Below are 19,376 nucleotides of genomic sequence, written 5' to 3' on the forward strand. Positions count from 1 at the left end.
AGAAGTATGTTTCAGGTTCTGGTACAGTCTAATAATCCCTCACTTCTCCCCCACAGCAACGGCAACAAGATGAACGGTTCCATTGAGAACCTGGAAACACCTGACCATGACTCCATCAAGATGTTCGTTGGCCAGATACCTCGCTCCTGGACAGAAACCGAGCTCAAGGAGCTGTTTGAGCCCTACGGCGCCGTGCACCAGATCAACATCCTCCGAGACCGCACCGCCACACCCCCCCAGAGCAAAGGTAAGGGGGAGACGGGCACAGAGCGAACACACACACACACTGCACCCAGACACCTGCAGAGCAAATAATCAATTTAAAATGTCTCTAATGAAGCCCTTTCTATACCAGCATAAATACCTTTACAATAGCCCAGGCCCTAGAGGCCAAAGAGGACTGAAACACAGACAGAAAGACAAGGTGCCAACACCATTCATTGTCAGTGTTGACGGCTAATACCTCTGAGCCAGGCGCTGCAAGCTGTTTGTGCACACAGTTGTCTATTACTTAAAATACAACATTAGGTTCTAATATGTTATTAAGGTTTAAATACCAACCCTCCTTACACCTGTGCATTATGGAAAACATTGTCTTTCCTCTGGTGAGAGGGAGAGATTATTTTCCATTTAAGACTATCACCTTCTAAAAGGGTACCTGAGTTGAGCTGTTTCGTTTAGCCTCGCAATTAGACAAGACGGCGACATGGAAGCCTGCAGTTATTATTTTTTTTAAACATCTAAATTACATTACACCATTACATAACACCTAACTATACAGCACCTTTCAACCATATATCAGTGGAATATTAAACGGCAAACTAATAATAATAATACATAAAAAAATAAAACACCCATTACACAACTGTTCTAACTTAAGCCCTAGCTTCTCACCCGCACGTCCGGTCCCTTATATATAATTCAGAAAGTGTTCCCATATCAGACAACATTTCGCTATCATTGATTCATAAGATGCAGTCTCCGCCATTAGTTTAAACTAATCTGTTTTCGGACAATCTGCTCTCTTCCAGTTATGTAGTTAGTACAAGTCTAGCCGCAGAAAGAAAACCCGGTGAGGCAAGACCAAACTCTACTTTGCTAATACGTGGTGGTTATAATAGATTAGTCCCCTAATAAGCACAGCTGTGGGGACTTTGGTATAGGCTGTGCCACCCACCTCTTTCCAGAAAGCAAGCACCATGGGACATCCCCATATAGCATGCAGAAAGGTACACCCTTGCATTTCCAGCATGAAAATGGCTTTATTGCTAAATACTTATCTGGGGTCCAGTAGTATCTGAACAATCTTATGTATAAATGTATCCCTGGTACACCACCCTACATTGGAAACACATATTTTTCCATACATATTCCTCAATGTCACAATTTTAAGATCCATCTGCCAAATCAAACTTCAATTCTCAGTTCCCATGTTGTGCATGACTCTTTTTATAAAACACTGAAGCGGACTGTGATATTCCTTCAGGACCTGATAGGACATAAGCACTATAACTCTGCAATGTTGGGTTGTATAAGAGAGTCTCAGTCTTAAATAATTTTCCACATAGTCTGTGCCTGTATTTAGTTTTCATGCTAGTGAGGGCTGAGAATCCACTCTCGCATAGATACGTGGTTGCAAAGGTCATCAGTGTCTTAACAGTGTGATTTTACAAGGCAAGAAACTCTGAGCGCAGCCCTATTCAGAAATCTGGCAGTGGCTTCTGATTTAAATTCAATTTTCATAGAACCGCTTGTTGCAAGTTCCATGAGGCTCTCTTGTTCAGAGATCAGTAAGAGGACTGGAGGCAGGGCATGAAAGGGAGAACGTATCCAGTTGTTTGTGTTGTCCGTTTCGGGAAAGTACCTGGGTATCACATTTGACATTGTCCGTAAGCTTGAGTTCATTTGCACACACAAATCATACAATGATGGAAAGACCTGTGTGTTTTCCTTGTTAATGCGGACAAAAAAGAGCTCCGACTTCTTAATCATAGCCTCAATATTGTCCCGCACATTGAATACTATTGCGGAGAGTCCCTGTAATCCTAAATTCAGATCTTTCTGGAGAGAAAAAAACATCACCCAGAAAGGCCAGTCATGTGAGAAACTTGTCAGACAAGTGAAAATTATGGTCAGTAAAGAGAATTTAAGCTCTTCTCTCAAGTCCAAAAAACGGGACAATACTTTGCCCCTTAATAACCAGCGCACTTCTGTATGTTGTAAAAGCGTTACGTGGTCGCTGCCCATATCATTGCATAATGCAGAAAATACATGAGAGTTCAGGGGCCTTGCTTTAACAAAGTTAACCATTTTCACTGCAGTGTCCAAAACGTCTTTCAAGCTGTCAGGCATTCCCTTGGTAGCAAGAGCCTCTCGGTGGATGCTGCAGTGTACCCAAGTGGCGTGGGGAGCAACTGCTTGCACACGCGTTACCGCTCCACTATGTCTCCCGGGTCATGGCTTTTGCGCCTTGAGTACAGATACCAACCCATCTTGACCACAAGTCCATTTGATGTCACAAAGCTGTCCAGTACTTAAAATATCCTCTCACGTTGTACTGGTTTCCAGTGGTTTGCAGAAGAGGATGTCTTCCTTAATTGACCCCCCCAATAAACATAATGGACATATACCAGGAGCTGTGCCAGGCCCGCCACATCTGACTCATCCAGCTGTAACGCATAGAATTTACTGGCTTGTATGTGACGCGGTAATTGTTTAAAAACGTCTCCTGCCATGTCACTGATGCGTCGTGGAACAGTGTTTGATGAAGGCATTGTCTGTATAGTTTTTTGGGCCTTTTCCCCAGCATTGTCCCAGCCATGTCTGCGGCAGCAGGAAGAATTAAGTTCTCCACAATAGTATGGGGCTTGCCTGTCCTAGCCACTCGGTAGCTCGCCGTATAAGACGCTAGTAGCCCCTTATTAATGGTATCTGTTGCTTTTATACATGTCTTACTACTTGAAAGTCGTCTTTTATTCTCACTCAAACTCCTGTGGCTTATTTTTCAAATTGTTACCCGCAAGAGTAATGGTTCATGTGATTGGATGTTAATTATTTGACAGTGCTATTTCAAATATATAGCCCTGTTGGGAAGTATAAATGTACTGTTTGAAAATGTGAATCACATTTTTATTTGGCGTACCCTCACCGGCATTGTGCGTACCCCTGGGGGGAATACCTGCCCTAGTGCATGCAGGCATTATCTCAGCCATACCCCCCAGATAAATTTAATGTTTTCCTATGTAAACCGATGGGTTGTGCCATATGGAAGAATATTTTTGTTTATACCGGGAAATTCCAAGCGTCTGGGGCGGCAGGTAGCCTAGTTGTTAGAGCCTTGGGCCAGTAACCAAAAGGTTACTGGATTGAATCCCTGAGCTGACAAGGTAAAAATCTGTTCTGCCCCTGATCAAGGCAGTTAATCCACTGTTCCCTGGTAGGCCGTCATTGTAAATAAGAATTTGTTCTTAACTGACTTGCTTAATTAACTAAAAAGAAATTATGAATGTTAACCCATACCTTGGGAATGTTGTAGGATTGGGTTAGCCTCTTCAGTTGGCTGTCTCTGAAAATGTTTTTTGTGTTTAGGCCTCAATAGGCTTAAACGGGGCTGTGAGACCTCTCAATCTGAGTCCATCCCAAATGGGAATCATAATTTCCACAGTGTCTTGCCAATTTAAATACTTCAAATGATATGTTGTATAGTTCTACATTGGGTAATGCTAGTCCTCCTTTATCCCTTGAAGCATGTAACTTGTTCGCATCTATTCCGGGTTTTTTCCCCCCATCCCAAAGATAATTATTTGATTGTACTGCTTAAATAGTAAGGGAAAAATGGTCACAGGGAGCATCATGGACACACAATTAAACTGACACCACAACCATTTTAACAGTATTTATTTTGCCCCATCTGAAAACCAGATATTTGAGAACGTGTCAATTGTGTTCAAAACCAAAGGGATTGATGTGGCCGGTTCCCTAAATGAGTAACAATATGTCGTCAGCATATTTAAAAACAGCTTATGCTCTCTGGCACCTCCCATCACTCTTTTTGATTCCTGAATCAGCTCTGATTGCAGCTGTCAAGGGCTCTAAAAATATAGTAAAAAGGAGAGGTGTGAGAGGACTACCCTGCTGGGTTCCCCTCGGCAAATTTTATTTTATTAAGAGAAGAAAAAAGATAATACCATTTTGTGAGAACTGCTGCTCTTGGATTGGAGTATAAATACCTTAACGCACTTGATAAATCTAGGGCCAAAGCCAAACTTATTTTCAAGGGTATATGTGAAAAAGCCCCACTCCACCCTATCGAATACCTTCTCCGCATCTAGGGAATAGGCTGCCGCCTGAGTATCCTCTTTTTCACTCAGCCACATGAGGTGAAGCAAACGTCTAAGATTCTGTGGCGGTACTACTTTTTTTTTTTTTTACAAATCCCACCTGATCTGTGTGAGTAATATGAGGTAAAACCTTCTCCAGCCTCATGGCTAGTACTTTGGAGAGCACCTTACAATCAACTCCAATTAAACTGATAGGGCGAAAACTCCCTGGCTCTATCCTTCTTGAGAATTAATTAAATGAGTGCCTTATTAAGTATCAGGTAGCTGCTCCACTTACAGAGCTTCTGCATACACCTGTTAACCTGTTTGGCGTGCAAGCCCGACGTCGGTACACTTATGACAACAGCCAGCTCAAAGTGCAGGGCGCGAAATTCAAAAGATATTTTTTTTAAATATTTAACTTTCACACATTAACAAGTCCAAGACACCAGATGAAAGGTACACATCTTGTGAATCAAGCCAACATGTCCGATTTTTAAAATGTTTTACAGGGAAGACACTATGTAAATCTATTAGCTAACCACGTTAGCAAAAGACACCACTATTTTTACTCCATCAGTTTTTTTACTCCATCAGTAGCTATCACAAATTCGACCAAATAAAGATATAAATAGCCACTAACCAAGAAACAACTTCATCAGATGACAGTCTGATAACATATTTATTGTATAGCATATGTTTTGTTAGAAAAATGTGCATATTTCAGGTATAAATCATAGTTTACATTGCAGCTACAGTTAGAAATTGCACCGAAAGCAGACAGAAAAATTAGACACCAACGCCAAATAACTAAATACTCATCATAAAACATTTCTGAAAAATACATAGTGTACAGCAATTGAAAGACAGGCATCTTGTGATTCCAGACAATATTTCCGATTTATCAAGTGTTTTACAGCGAAAACACAATATAGCGTTATATTAGCTTAGCACAATAGCAAACATCACACCAGCATTGATTCAAGGCAAAAATAGCTATAACGTATAAACCACCAAAATATATTAATTTTTTCACTAACTTTCTCAGAATTCTTCAGATGACAGTCCTGTAACATCATATTACACAATGCATATAGAGTTTGTTCGAAAATGTGCATATTTAGCGGCACAAATCGTGCTTATACATTGAGAATAGTGTCCATAACGTCAAGCAATCTGTCCGGCGCCATCTTGTAAAGGCACCTATTCTTATCAAACTATTCATAAACTTGACTAAAAAAATACAGGTTGGACAGCAATTGAAAGACAAATTAGTTCTTAATGCAATCGCTGAATTACATTTTTAAAATTAACCTTACTGCGCAATACAGGCTGCGATAACGCAAGGCTACACTGCAGGAAATGGCGTCTTATGCATTTGACATTTTTCAACAGAACAATGAATTATCAGCATAAATAGTTCTTACTTTTCGATGAACTCCCATCAGAATCTTGGGAAAGGTGTCCTTTGTCCAAAAGAATCGTTGCTAGGTTGGAGAACGTCGTCTTCAACGTTGCAATTAGCAGTAAACAATAGCCATGTGGGCCAGAGATACCCAACTTCCTACAACGTCACGAAAATAAATACCCGAAAATCGCAATATACTGACAAACTGATATAATTCGGTTTAAAATAACAACATTACGATGTCTTCAACACCTATATCGAATAAAAACAGAGCCGGATATATCTAGGAGCTAAAACGGGAGCTTCTAAAATGACATGCCAAGACCCTCCCTGCGTCAGAGCGAAGAGTGGAAAGATGGGACACTTCGGTTCCAAGCAATTTATAACCTTTGGGAACTACGTAGAAACTCCATTTCAACTCTCCCTATTCGCTGACACCCAGTGGAAGGCGTATGCAGTGCATCTCAACCAATAGAGGACAGGCAAATTAATACACAGGTCTCAGAACAGCCAGCAAAATTCTGCATTCTGACATACACATAGGAAAATTGCTCTAAGTCGAGTTCTGTTTCACCCACAGATATAATTCAAACGGTTTTAGAAACTAGAGTGTTTTCTATCCAATAGTAATAATAATATGCATATTGTACGAGCAAGAATTGAGTACGAGGCCTTTTTGAAATGGGCACCTTTTATATGGCTACTCAATACTGCCCCTTGAGCCCAAAGAGGTTAATATATGAGCTAATACGTCAATATTGCTCTTATAATACTCAACCGGGAAGCCGTCTAATCCTGGTGACTTTCCAGACTTCATTAAGGTGATGGCTGTTATCTCAGATTCTAGTATAGGAGCATCCAAATCCTGTATTTGATCTGGGAACGACACCCCCGGAAGCGCCATCTTTGGGGGGTGGGGGAGAGGCTTTACAGTTAGCTAGGTCTAAGTTTTACATTCAGACTTATAAAGCGTTGAGTAAAAGTCACACCACATTGTTCATATCTTTTGTACTCACTTCCATTTTTGATAGCTGGTATTACAAAACTGGTATCTTTTTGTTTCATTTGTCTAGCCAATTTACTTTTTTCACCATTTTCAAAAGTTTGTCCTCGGCCGAAACATTGCATATTTAACCTTTTTTTTTGTTAGATCTCATGTAATTGAAACTTCAGATCAGACTTGTTTCAATAGGGTGTATTTTTCCTTGATTACTCCTTTTTTTCAGCTCTTTAATTTGAGTTTTTCGACTCTTTCTCTACCTTTTTTTTCTCCTTTCTACTTGTGTGCTATTATTTTGCTTCTAACATAAGCTTTAGGGGCCTCCCACACCATTTATTCAATGTATCAGTGTAACCAATGTTTGAAAAGGGGAAGAAAAAAAACTAACACTTGATCTTCATCGAGGGGTAAGATGAACTGTTTGGTCTTGGAGGATGAATACATCCTTATTCCATCTAAGGCTTTTCTTAGCCATATCAGCCTCCACTGCTATAAATCATTCTGTTGTGTGGTCAGTCAATCTATCACGTCTTTAGTCATACTCTTGTAAATTAGGAAGTAATCTATCCTGGAATAAGATTAATGGTTATGTGAATAAAATATATTTTCCTTCTTTCTTTAGGATTGACAAGTCTCCACACCCACGTCCCTCATTAATATGTGTATCGCTGCTCTGTCACTTGGTACAGTCCAGTGACCAAAATAGCGTTGTAGCTATACAGTCTAAAATGGTACTGTAGCTATTAGTTGGCCGAATTGTCATTTCACCGTTTCTGTCCGATAGGACCACGGAGCCGGCGGATAAAAGGGGTATTTTTCCGCAACAAGGAAGAGGCTTCATGAGTTGGATGTACGTTTCACACCCACCAACTTAGCTGTGCTAACGCTTTACATGGAAGGGTGAAAGACCGAGCTTCGATGACTATCGCAAGGCGCTGGAATTACTTTAGAAAAACTCAGAGGACCAGAAATAAGGGCATAGCTATATTGGCCAGTGAGTTCTATATGGGATAGTGTCTCACACACAGACTATCGCAAAGAAGGATAGCTTGCAGCCCTTCCAAGTCACCCCTCTCTTCTCCTGATACATTCCCTTCGCAGCGATGATAAACTATGCAGAAATCGTGATTTTCCATTTCCTGGTTACAAAAATTAATAGTAAGCTTTTAATTTCAGTTTGTGACCCAAGCAAGTAGTGTAGACTATCATTGTACCATCTAAACTGCTTTGAAAGGGCTTTTACATAACCAAAAATATTGTATTTGAAGCTTGTGTATAAAACCGAAAGTAAAAGACTGCAAAAACTGGAACTTAAGAACAGGAAGCATAAAAATAGAACATATCTTCTGCTTTTTAGACTTGCTTTCAATGAGAATGATGGCTCTAACACACATTTCTATGTGTATTTGGTCAGGTCACCCAAAAAGTTACATATTGCAACTTTTAAGTGTAACTATTAGAAATCTGAGATTATTATTATCTCCAGTTCAGGCCTCCAGCTATGCATTTAGTTTTCTAAGTGGCTAGATGTCAAGATCATCATCTTGGTTACAGCAGAGACAGTCAACCCTTTCCTGGATCAAGATCCCTTTGGCCTACATTATACATTTTTTTTTATTTTTAAATAGTGCCCCTTGCACTTTCGGTAATACGGGGTACCAAAAGGTTGCTAGATTGAAACCCCGAGCTGACAAGGTAAAAATCTGGCATTCTGCCCCCTGAGCAAGGCAGTTAACCCACTGTTCCCTAGTAGGCTGTCATTGTAAATAAGAATTTGTTATTATGGTTGCAATCCCGTTAACGGGATGATATGACAACAGCCAGTGAAAGTGCAGGGCGCCAAATTCAAACAAATCTCATAATTAAATTCCTCAAACAGTCTTATGTTTATCTTATACCATTTTAAAGGTAATCTTGTTGTTAATCCCACCAAAGTGACCGATTTCAAGTAGGCTTTACAGCGAAAGCACCACAAACGATTGTTAGGTCACCACCAAGTCACAGAAAAACCCAGCTATTTTCCCAGCCAAAGACAGGAGTCACAAAAAGCAGAAATAGAGAGAAAATTAATCAGTAACCTTTGATGATCTTCATCAGATGACACTCATAGGACGTCATGTTACACAATACATGTATGTTTTGTTCGATAAAGTTCATATTTATATCCAAAAACATCAGTTTACATTGGCGCCATGTTCAGAAATGCCTCCAAAATATCCAGAGAAATTGCAGAGAGCCACGTCAAATAACATAAATACTCATCATAAACTTTGATGAAAGATACATGTTTTACATAGAATTAAAGATACACTTGTTCTTAATGCAACCGCTGTGTCAGATTTCAAAAATCTTTACGGCAAAAGCACAATATTCAATAATCTGTGAACAGTGTTCAGCCACAAAAGGAAGCCATACAGTTACCCGCCAAATTGTGCAGTCAACAAAACTCATAAAAAGCATTATAAATTTTCACTTACCTTTGCTGATCTTCGTCGGAATGCACTCCCAGGACTCCCACTCGGTAATGTCCATCATTTATGTCCAAGTAGCTACTTTTGTTAGCGCGTTTAGTACACAAATCCAAATGCTCGTGCAGGTCCAGCCGAACGTCGGACGAAAGCTTCAAAAGGTTATATTACAGGTCGAAGAAACTTGTCAAACTAAGTATATAATCAATCTTTAGGATTTTGTTATCATAAATATTCAATAACGTTCCAACCGGAGAATTCGTTTGTGTATAGAAGTAATGGAACGTAAGTCGATATCATGTGGAATGCGTGTGACCAGGACCTGGCTCTCTGCCAGACCACTGACTCATTCCCCTCTTATTCTGCTCCACATCACAGTAGAAGCTTCATTCAAGGTTCTACAGACTGTTGACATATAGTGGAAGCCGTAGGAAGTGCAAACAGATCCATATCCTACTGTGTTTTCAATAGGCGATGAGTTGAAAGTCGACCAAAATCATTTTGTCCTGGTTGGATTTCTTCTCAGGTTTTTGCCTGCCATATGAGTTCTGTTATACTCGCAGACATAATTCAAACAGTTTTAGAAACTTCAGAGTTTTCTATCCAATACGAATAATATGCATATATTAGCAACTATGACTGAGGAGCAGGCCGTTTACTCTGGGCACCTCTGTGCACCTTTCATCAAGCTACTCAATACTGCCCCTGCAGCCATAAGCAGGTAACTGACTTGCCTAGTTAAATAAAGGTTAAATAAATAAAAAATGGTACAGTACAGAAACGGTATGATAATCTGCATACCGCCCAATTCTAGTATGTGCCACTGAAAGTAACCCAGCCTCCAGGTGAACGTGACAAAACAACGACAGCTCATCTGCTATCTATGGTCTGTGAAAAATATTTTTTTTATGGCCAGATGTCTCAATCCTGAGGGATTCAAAGCCATAATCTACCAACAAGTGGTTTTTATGTGGTTTGTTGAACCTGCTTTGGTGATGGGATTTTGTCTGAAGTGGGCTATCTGGAAGTGCCAGTGCCTCAGAGCTGGGGGGGGTGGTGTAAGGATAGGCCTAATCTCAGTTGCAGTCTGGAATTTTCACAGGTATCTTGTGTCCCACCTCTCTGAGCTATAATAATATAGTCTTCTGCACTGTTCTAAGCAAGCGCCACCTAAAATTGAACTGCTCTCTCCATTCTGTTATTAAATGTACATCATGATTAGGCTTCAGTATAAACGTCTAGATGGGCTAAATGGATGGATACCCGGGCATCTGTGTACTTAATGGTCAGACCAGTGTCTACTAGGTACTGCTGAATATAGAGCACATTGTGTGTCTTGGTGTGAGAGGATGAATAGTTCAAAGCAGAGGAGCTCTCTCGCTCCTCGGCATAGAGTAGTGTCAGCTGTGATGTCCCATTGACATGTTAATTTAATGGTAATTTATTCTAATAGATAATCTGGGTTGATCACAGCAGCCCTTTGGCTCTGCTGACTTTGAGGTTTATTCTGAATAGGAGGATGGAGGTTCACACTTTCTCTCGTTCTCTTCCCCTGCCCCCCCTCGCTCTCTCTGTTCTCTAGTCAATTCAAAGGGTTTTATTGGCATTGGGAAACATATGTTTACATTGCCAAAGCAAGTGAAATAGTTTTTTTTTTTTTTTAATGAACAGGTAACATTACACTTCCAAAGGGAATAGCCATTTCAAATGTCATATTATGGCTATTTATGGTCTGCTGCCCCTCTCTCTTCCCTCTTGCTCTCTCCCCCTCTTCACAATCTCTTTCACCATCATAGCCTGGGGGCCTTGGCCCAGTAGTCCTACCCCCTGTTGGGTGAACTGGGGAGTTTCATCAAGAGGTTTTGGTGACGCCCATGCTGCATTTTAACCCCCCCTCATGCCCTCCATCAGGCTTTTGTTTGAATAATCCTGGTTCATATTGAGCAGTCAGGTTTGAAGTGCTGTGTTTATTTTAGGTCATGTTGACTCCAGGGTATCTTTGTGAGATATCAGAAGGTAGAGATGGGTCTGTTTATTTATTTAGCCTCATCAGAGTGAGTACTCAGCTGCCTTTTGGAGAGAGGGAGCATCTTACATCGAATGGCTCCAATGCATATAAAGAGTATCTCTCTCTCTCTCTACACAGCGCGGCCTGGGTAGGAGAGAGGAGCTTCCACACTACAGTAACGGCATAATACAGACACACACACACATCCTGTGAGGGAAAGAGAGCTGCACTCTGCAGTAGCAGCATAAAACAACATTATGTAGGTCAGAGACGCTGCAGTGTTCCACTTCTGTGTGTTTTTGTGCGCTTGCTCTCTACCAAGCTCTGTGTGCTCCCAGCCCAGAGAAACTGACAGGATGGAACGCCACTGGCGGTCTACTGGGGCGGAAGGATGAGAATGTTCTCCTTCTCGTCTCTAATTTTCTCCCACCATCCCCCCCCTCTCGTTCTCTCTCTCGCGCCCCCCCCCCCCCCCCCCCCTCTCGTTCTCTCTCTCGACCCCCTCTCTCTCTCGTTCTCTCTCTCGCCCCCCCCTCTCTCGTTCTCTCTCGCCCCCCCCTCTCTCGTTCTCTCTCGCCCCCCCCTCTCTCGTTCTCTCTCGCTTCCCCCTCTCTCGTTCTCTCTCGCTTCCCCCTCTCTCGTTCTCTCTCGCTTCCCCCTCTCTCGTTCCCTCTCTCGCCCCCCCTCTCTCTCGTTCTCTCTCGCCCGTTCTCTGTACCATTGTGTGTACTGTATTGCCTTTTTAAATGTGTATTCGCAACACTTCACACTGATGCAATGGAGTGCCGTTCTCTGTTAGTGTGGGTGGACGGTACAGTGGCCCTCTACCACTGATCAGTGATCCTGACTGACGGCTAGCCCCTTGGTCTCTTGCGCTCTGCCCTTTCTGTGGCAGGACAGTCATGTGTGTCAACTATAGCCTTCACCCTCAGCCCTGTCTCTTTATCTAGCCAGCTAGGAGCCACTGCCTGTCCTTTTGCATGCTCTCTGCGTTATGTACTGTATGTTCAACCGTGGTGGTGAAAGTAACGTGGCACATGTTCTAAACGTGTGACATGGTGCGCACCGTGTTCTAAACGTGTGACATGGTGCGCACCGCGTTCTAAACGTGTGACATGGTGCGCACCGCGTTCTAAACGTGTGACATGGTGCGCACCGCGTTCTAAACGTGTGACATGGTGCGCACCGCGTTCTAAACGTGTGACATGGTGCGCACCGCGTTCTAAACGTGTGACATGGTGCGCACCGCGTTCTAAACGTGTGACATGGTGCGCACCGCGTTCTAAACGTGTGACATGGTGCGCACCGCGTTCTAAACGTGTGACATGGTGCGCACCGCGTTCTAAACGTGTGACATGGTGCGCACCGCGTTCTATTTACATTCCATTTCTTGTCTTGGAACAGCGTTGCTGTACGAATTACCTTACTGGTCTCTCATTCAATTATGTTTTTCTCTCCTCCCCGCCCCCCTTCTCTCCTCTAGGATGCTGTTTTGTAACATTTTATACCAGAAAAGCTGCCCTGGAGGCCCAGAATGCATTGCACAACATAAAGACCTTAACTGGGGTGAGTAAGCAGGAAGCGTGTGTGTTAGGGGTAACCACATTTACTCGACTGGTCGGCTGTTTGGTCGATAGGCTCTTAGTCGACCAATATGTTTTTTTGTTTTTTTTGTTTTTTGGAGCAGTGACAAAAATAAAAGAATTATGCCACATGAGACACCGGTCTGATTCAGACCTGTCTCAGTGAACTAATCCATTGCGAAGGCCATGGGATGGCTCACCAGTAGAATATTTTACTGTTAATTCGATTATATTATTGCAGTCTTTATCATTGTCATTGTAGGAGTGGACACATTGTTTGCAGTGCGCACAACCCAGGCTACAATTGTGTGAAAGAAAAAAACAAACATATTTGTTTGGAGCACTCGTGTCAATCTTGAGTAAGGACACGCGCCTGATCACACAGTGACGTAGGCCTAGGCTACCTGGCCTGCACGCAAATGTTGGCCTGTAAATGTGCCCATTCAGGTTTATGATACGTTTTCTGATTTGTCTTAACTCACCATCACTGTACAGGTTCTCCAAAGTATTTTTTTTTCTTCGCCTCCAACATCAAGTAAACGAAGTCTGTTGTCACATCCATTGAGAATGATAATAGTTCCTTAATGTAGCCTATTGGAAAAATCTTTCTAGCTCTGATCCGGTAGAAATGTCATATAATAGGCCTACCTGATTATTTCTTATCCCATCTGCAAATAGCCTATGTTGCAATTTTGATAGCTGGACCAAGTTAATAGTTGTTACTAGAGGTCGACCGATTATGATTTTTCAACACCAATACCGATTATTGGAGGACCAAAAAAAGCCGATACGATTAATCGGCCGATTTTTAAATAATAAATAAATGTTTTATTTGTAATAATGACAATTACAACAATACTGAATGACCACTTATTTTAACTTAACCTGTCTGGGAACTAGCGGAACCCGTAGCCAATGAAATTGCAGGGCGCCAAATTCAAACAAATCTCATAATTCTAATTCCTCAAACATACAAGTATTATACACCATTTTAAAGATCAACTTCTCGTTAATCCAACCACAGTGTCCGATTTCAAAAAGGCTTTTCGGCGAAAGCACAACATATCATTATGTTAGGTCAGCACCTAGTCACAGAAAGCATACAGCCATTTTCCAACCAAAGAGAGGAGTCACAATAAGCAGAAATAGAGATAAAATGAATCACTAACCTTTGAGATTCTTCATCAGATGACACTCCCGGGACAACATGTTACACAATACATGTATGTTTTGTTAAATCAAGTTCATATTTATATCTAAAAACCTCAGTTTACATTTGGCTTTGCCTCCAAAACCTCCTGTGAATTTGCACAGAGCCACATCAATTTACAGAAATACACATAATAAAATTTGATAAAAGATACAAGTATTATGCACAGAATTATAGATATACTTCTCCTTAATGCAACCCCTTTGTCAGATTTCAAAAAAGCTTTACGGAAAAAGCAAACCATGCAATAATCTGAGTACGGTGCTCAGAGACCAAAACAAGCCAAACATATACCCGCCATGTTGCGGAATCAACAGAAGTCAGAAATAGCATTATAAATATTCACTTACCTTTGATGATCTTCATCAGAATGCACTCCCAGGAATCCCAGTTCCACAAATGTTTGTTTTAGTTAGATAAAGTCTATCATTCATGTCCAAATACCTCCTCGTTGTTCGCGCCTTGAGTTCACAAATCCAAATTCATGACGCGTGATCACTAGGCGCAGACAAAGTCAAAAGGTTCCGTTACAGTCCGTAGAAACATGTCAAACGATGTATAGAATCTGCTCCATTTTCCAGAGATAAATAGCCTAACCAGCAGGGGGAAAAACCTGTTCCCAACCTTCTTCCCGTTGCTACTGGTTTTCGTAAATTGTGCCATTGCGCTCCTAAAGTTGTCGGTAATAGAATGCACCAGCGGTCCGCAACCTTCTCCATTTCGAGTGCCAAGTAATCGTACCATTTCTACTGACCTGCATGCCAGTTATGATTTTTAATATTCACATTTTTGTGTAACAGTTTAAAATTCATTTATAGTCGTTGTCTCAATCAATGTCACATGGTTAATCAAAATACTATCTAAATGAAAATTATACAAATGTAAAAGTAACTTATTGCAAATATGTAAAACAATAGCCTACATAAACCAACAAATAAAAACACTGCAGACAGACAATATCATAAAGGAAAAATATCCTGTAAATCCCATTGGCTACGCATGGACTGCCTGCAAGGAACTTGAAACATTGTATCAACTAGAGGTCGACCGATTAATCGGAATGGCTGATTTAATTAGGGCCGATTTCAAGTTTTCATAACAATCGGAAATCGGTATTTTTATTTAACCTTTATTTAACCAGGCAAGTCAGTTAAGAACACATTCTTATTTTCAATGACGGCCTAGTAACAGTGGGTTAACTGCCTTGTTCAGGGGCAGAACAACAGATTTTTACCTTGTCAGCTCGGGAATTCGATCTAGCAACCTGCCGTCCTAACCTAAACGGGTATAAAACATGAGGTCTTGTTTTCTTTCTAGTGGGTTTCGCGCACATCTTATAATTTTACAAACCATGTCACGGGCTGTTTTTAAACTAATCCCGGGTCGCTAATTATTGGTTTGATAACAAACAACGTTCATTAATGTTATCTAGCTAGCTAACAACCTGCTAACTTGAAGGGTGGTTTAGGCAAATTTGATTGTCCCATGAAGAAAGGATAAGACTGCTAATCATTATGTTCTTAAATAGGTAGGTTTCATATAGGCTTAATTAATGTAAGCCTGAACTATCTAATATTTTGAATTCTGTTTGGTGCCTAACGTTATAAGAGTTGGGAGCAGTGTGTGTTTGTGGGAGAGTGAGTGATGGTGAGACATTTAGAAAACGTGAACATGCGTCCTGGGGACGGGACCAACATGATGCTAGCTCACTTTTTTCCCTCCACCTCGGTATTGCAATACTAATCGGTGATACTTGGCCTGGTATCGTATCATTTGTGAAATGGTATCGTGACAACACTAAATAACCACACAGCCGTGTCCAGATTGACCTAGCTCTCTCTCTCCCTGATGTGATAACACAGACCTATAGGTTATTTATTGTAATTTACGAAATCAGCCAAATGTCCACGATGTTTGGTCGGTGTCTATTTAATTGTTGGTTTATCGTCCCAGCTCTACTCTGGCAGTTAAAGCATTTTCAAATGGTGTATTTTGGACAGCTGCTCCTTACCTCAGCCAGTCATGCTGCTCCTGGCATTGACTGGAGTCCCATGGCGCGTCAGTGGAAAAGCTTGCGTCCCTGTCGGTCGCTAGACCTGGGTTCAAATACTATTTAAAACTATTTCAAATAGTTGAGCTGTTCTTGAGCTTGTTGCAATGGAACCAACCTGCAAAACCTGTCCTGGCAACCCAATTTGGCACACCAGGCAGGCTAATGGAAATGCGCAGTTATTTGAAAGATTTCAAATAGTATTTGAATGCAGATAGGCCTGCCTGTCGCACTGACTCTGTGCCTTCCTCTCCTTGGTGAGTGACGCCGGTCCTCATACTGAGAGGGCCATCTGTCGATTTATCTTAGTTCCCTTTCCTCTTGTAAATTAAAAACATTTTCTAAAATCGTAACCGCATGACTGCCTCTTGTTTTTATCATGAGTGCTCAAGCGAGGGAGTAAAATTGTCATAAATACACAGCAAACACATTTTTAAACTTAAAGCCTAGACATATTTATCATGGTTCCCTTCTCTAGAAAAATAACACATTTCATACAGCCAGCCTAGCCTCCCTTGTGTGTTTTGCTTTGATATTGAAAGCTTGCTCGAGTAAGATATCCAATCCATTTCCCATGACAAACTTAACTTGAAACCTTGCAACTCCACTCATATTTCTATTCCCCTTAGTTAAAATGTACTCACTACGCTATATATTCCTTCAATTCCCTTTCCTGCTGTCTCTGGGCCAACATGGCAGGTGTAGATTGCTAATCCAAGAGGCTAACTCTTCAGATCCACTTCTCCCACAGTGTATTTGGAGGATCTAATGGAACTGCCAGGGGAAATAAGTTACAGGTGGAAATATGTAATTTGGAGACTTGATTGGATTTTCTGCCAGCTTCTTGTTGGAAGCTTGAGCTATGGTGCTCATTTTTTGGAGAGTGTTAGCAATGCTTGTGGAAATGGATGGTGTTTAGTTAGCATTCCATTCACTTTAAATGCCAGTAAACATTTTTAGAAGCAGACCAGAGGAGACCAACACTTGTGAAATGAATCCTGAACGAATGTTGACAGGAAGTAATCAATAACTGAAATCCCCCTGACTTGGTCTGCATCCCAAATTTAAACCATATTCCCTAGATAGCCCCGGTCAAAAAGTAGCGCACTTTATAGGGAATAGTGTGTCGCTCTGACCCAACCGAAGAAAGATGAAAGAAATTGGATCTGAGGATTTGAGCCCCACCTCTAGCCAGTGGACATATCCACTTCCATAGCTGACTGGAGTGTTGGAGATGATTGGGTTTGAGAGGAGAGCGAACAATGGAGACATGGTGGAAGAAAAGGATGAGGGGGAATACACCGGCAAGAGGGCAACATGGGCTTTTTCTAAATTCTCTCTCTGTCACCTTCCCTTCATCTGTACTGTTTGGGAAAGACTTGACAATCCTGTGAAAACAATATGACGGAATCAAGCTCATCGTTAGGCTGGCTTTCACCTGACCTGATCAGTTCTTTTCAGATCAGTTCCGGTGGAGAGGGAGGCTGGGAGGGAGGGAGGCTGGGAGAGGACAGGTTTTTAAACAATTGAGAGCCAAGGAGAAATCATCAGCCAAGCAGCACCTGGTCTGTTCGTCGTGGGAACTAACGGTTGTTGGCGCGTGTGATTGTGGTGACAGGTGTGATGATGGCATGATAAACATGTTTCTTCCGTGTTCTCCTCCCAGATGCATCATCCCATCCAGATGAAACCCGCCGACAGCGAGAAAACAAACGGTGAGTGACATCACCGGTGGAAGTTTGTAAGCAAAACATGGCTTCTGACCGGTTAAATAGAGTGTGGGGCTGTGTCTCAAATAGAACCCTATTCCTTATGTACTGCACTACTTATGATCAGGGCCCATAGGGAATAAATAGGTAATGGGTTTCTATTTGGGGGGGCAACCTGAGAACAGAACGCAGCTAATGTCTACCATGAAATCCCAGAGGGGAAATTACATAGGGGGGTTGACTTACATCTTTTATTTGTATTTTTTTTTTAAGTATGTGTTGTACAATGACCGGTGTCTATGTTCAGTGTTTGTGCAGAGATGAACAGAGTGCATTTTCAGTATAGTTCAATTATTATAAAACAATCGTTGATATAATATCTTCATTTCAGCGGTGGAAGACAGAAAACTCTTTATCGGAATGGTGACGAAGAAATACGGCGAGAATGAGGTCCGGCTGATGTTCTCTGCTTTCGGCCAAATAGAGGAATGCCGAATTCTCCGTGGACCCGACGGTCTGAGCAGAGGTGGGTTGTGGGTAACGCAGTGTCACACTCCACGCTTCCTTTTATACCAAGTGGTCCTGGGTTCAGTGAATGAGTTGGTAAGAGTGTGGGGATATTAACACCAGAGGTCTTGGGTTCAATTCCCGCAAAGAAATCATAATGCACGTAGCCAAAATATATGCAAGTCAAATGTACTGCAAGTCGCTTTGGATACAAATCTGATTGGGTAGGTATAATGGTAGTGGCTTCCTCTTTAAGTAACCCCCCCCCCCCCCCCCCCCCCCCCCCGCAGAGCAGAGTGAGGGGGCCGCACCACTGCCTGTAACAATGGTCCCGGCCGTCGCCATGGCAACCCCTAGCTGTTGGTGTTCTGGGCCGGGCTCAGCTGGCAGGCAGGACACACACACACACACACACAGTACTGCACCGCCCCCACTATGCTCCACAAAGGATGGGATTACTCCTGTCTGTCTGTCTGTGCCGCAGAAGACGCCATAAAAGCCAATGAGCTGAAAGCAGAGCAGAACATGCAGAGCTCAAACTGTCACTGCACCCTGTGGCTAGATGGTAACCACATTGAGTGTCTGTCATTGTAGCATGTGACGTTGCCATGCCATATATATATATTTTTTACACAGATCTATTAATTTACGTCATCCCTATCCGTTATCACATCCACCCTCTCACCACATCCACGTCGCCCCATCCTCAGCTTCTCTTAATTGTGATATAATACGTCTGTTACTGTTACGTTACTGTGCTCATGTGATTGTTGTTGTGACTGTTATCGTCGTCGTCGTCGTTGTTTCTTCCATGTACTAACCAGTGAGAGCGGTCCCTTCTGTCGGTGTGCTTGGAGTGCTGTTCACTCTAATATGGTGTTACTGTAATATGTAATGTTTCATAACGACGTGTCCAAATACCTTTTTTTTGTGTGTGTGTGTGTGTCTGGTTTTGTTTCTTCTTTGTCCCTCCCTCCCCCTCTTGTTCCCTCTCCCTTCCCCCTTACAGGCTGTGCGTTTATCACATTTTCTACCAGGGCTCAGGCTGCGAATGCAATCAAATCCCTGCATCATTCTCAGACAATGGAGGTACTGTACCCCTCAGCACATATTT

At 42.0% G+C, this 19,376-nt stretch overlaps 1 protein-coding gene across 5 annotated transcripts in view; it reads left to right on the forward strand.

Moving 5' to 3' along the window:
• LOC120066483 (CUGBP Elav-like family member 2) overlaps nucleotides 1-19,376 on the forward strand; it is a 48,797-nt gene that overhangs the window by 17,685 nt on the left and 11,736 nt on the right. For all 5 annotated transcript variants that reach the window (XM_039017882.1, XM_039017883.1, XM_039017884.1 and 2 more), the window contains exons 2-6: nucleotides 57-247; nucleotides 12,687-12,769; nucleotides 17,713-17,761; nucleotides 18,147-18,281; nucleotides 19,272-19,351. In XM_039017882.1, coding sequence (XP_038873810.1) covers nucleotides 57-247; nucleotides 12,687-12,769; nucleotides 17,713-17,761; nucleotides 18,147-18,281; nucleotides 19,272-19,351 — 538 coding nt within the window. The remainder of the gene's footprint in view (nucleotides 1-56; nucleotides 248-12,686; nucleotides 12,770-17,712; nucleotides 17,762-18,146; nucleotides 18,282-19,271; nucleotides 19,352-19,376) is intronic.

The sequence above is a fragment of the Salvelinus namaycush genome, chromosome 21, assembly GCF_016432855.1.
Source record: "Salvelinus namaycush isolate Seneca chromosome 21, SaNama_1.0, whole genome shotgun sequence".
NCBI lineage: Eukaryota > Metazoa > Chordata > Actinopteri > Salmoniformes > Salmonidae > Salvelinus > Salvelinus namaycush.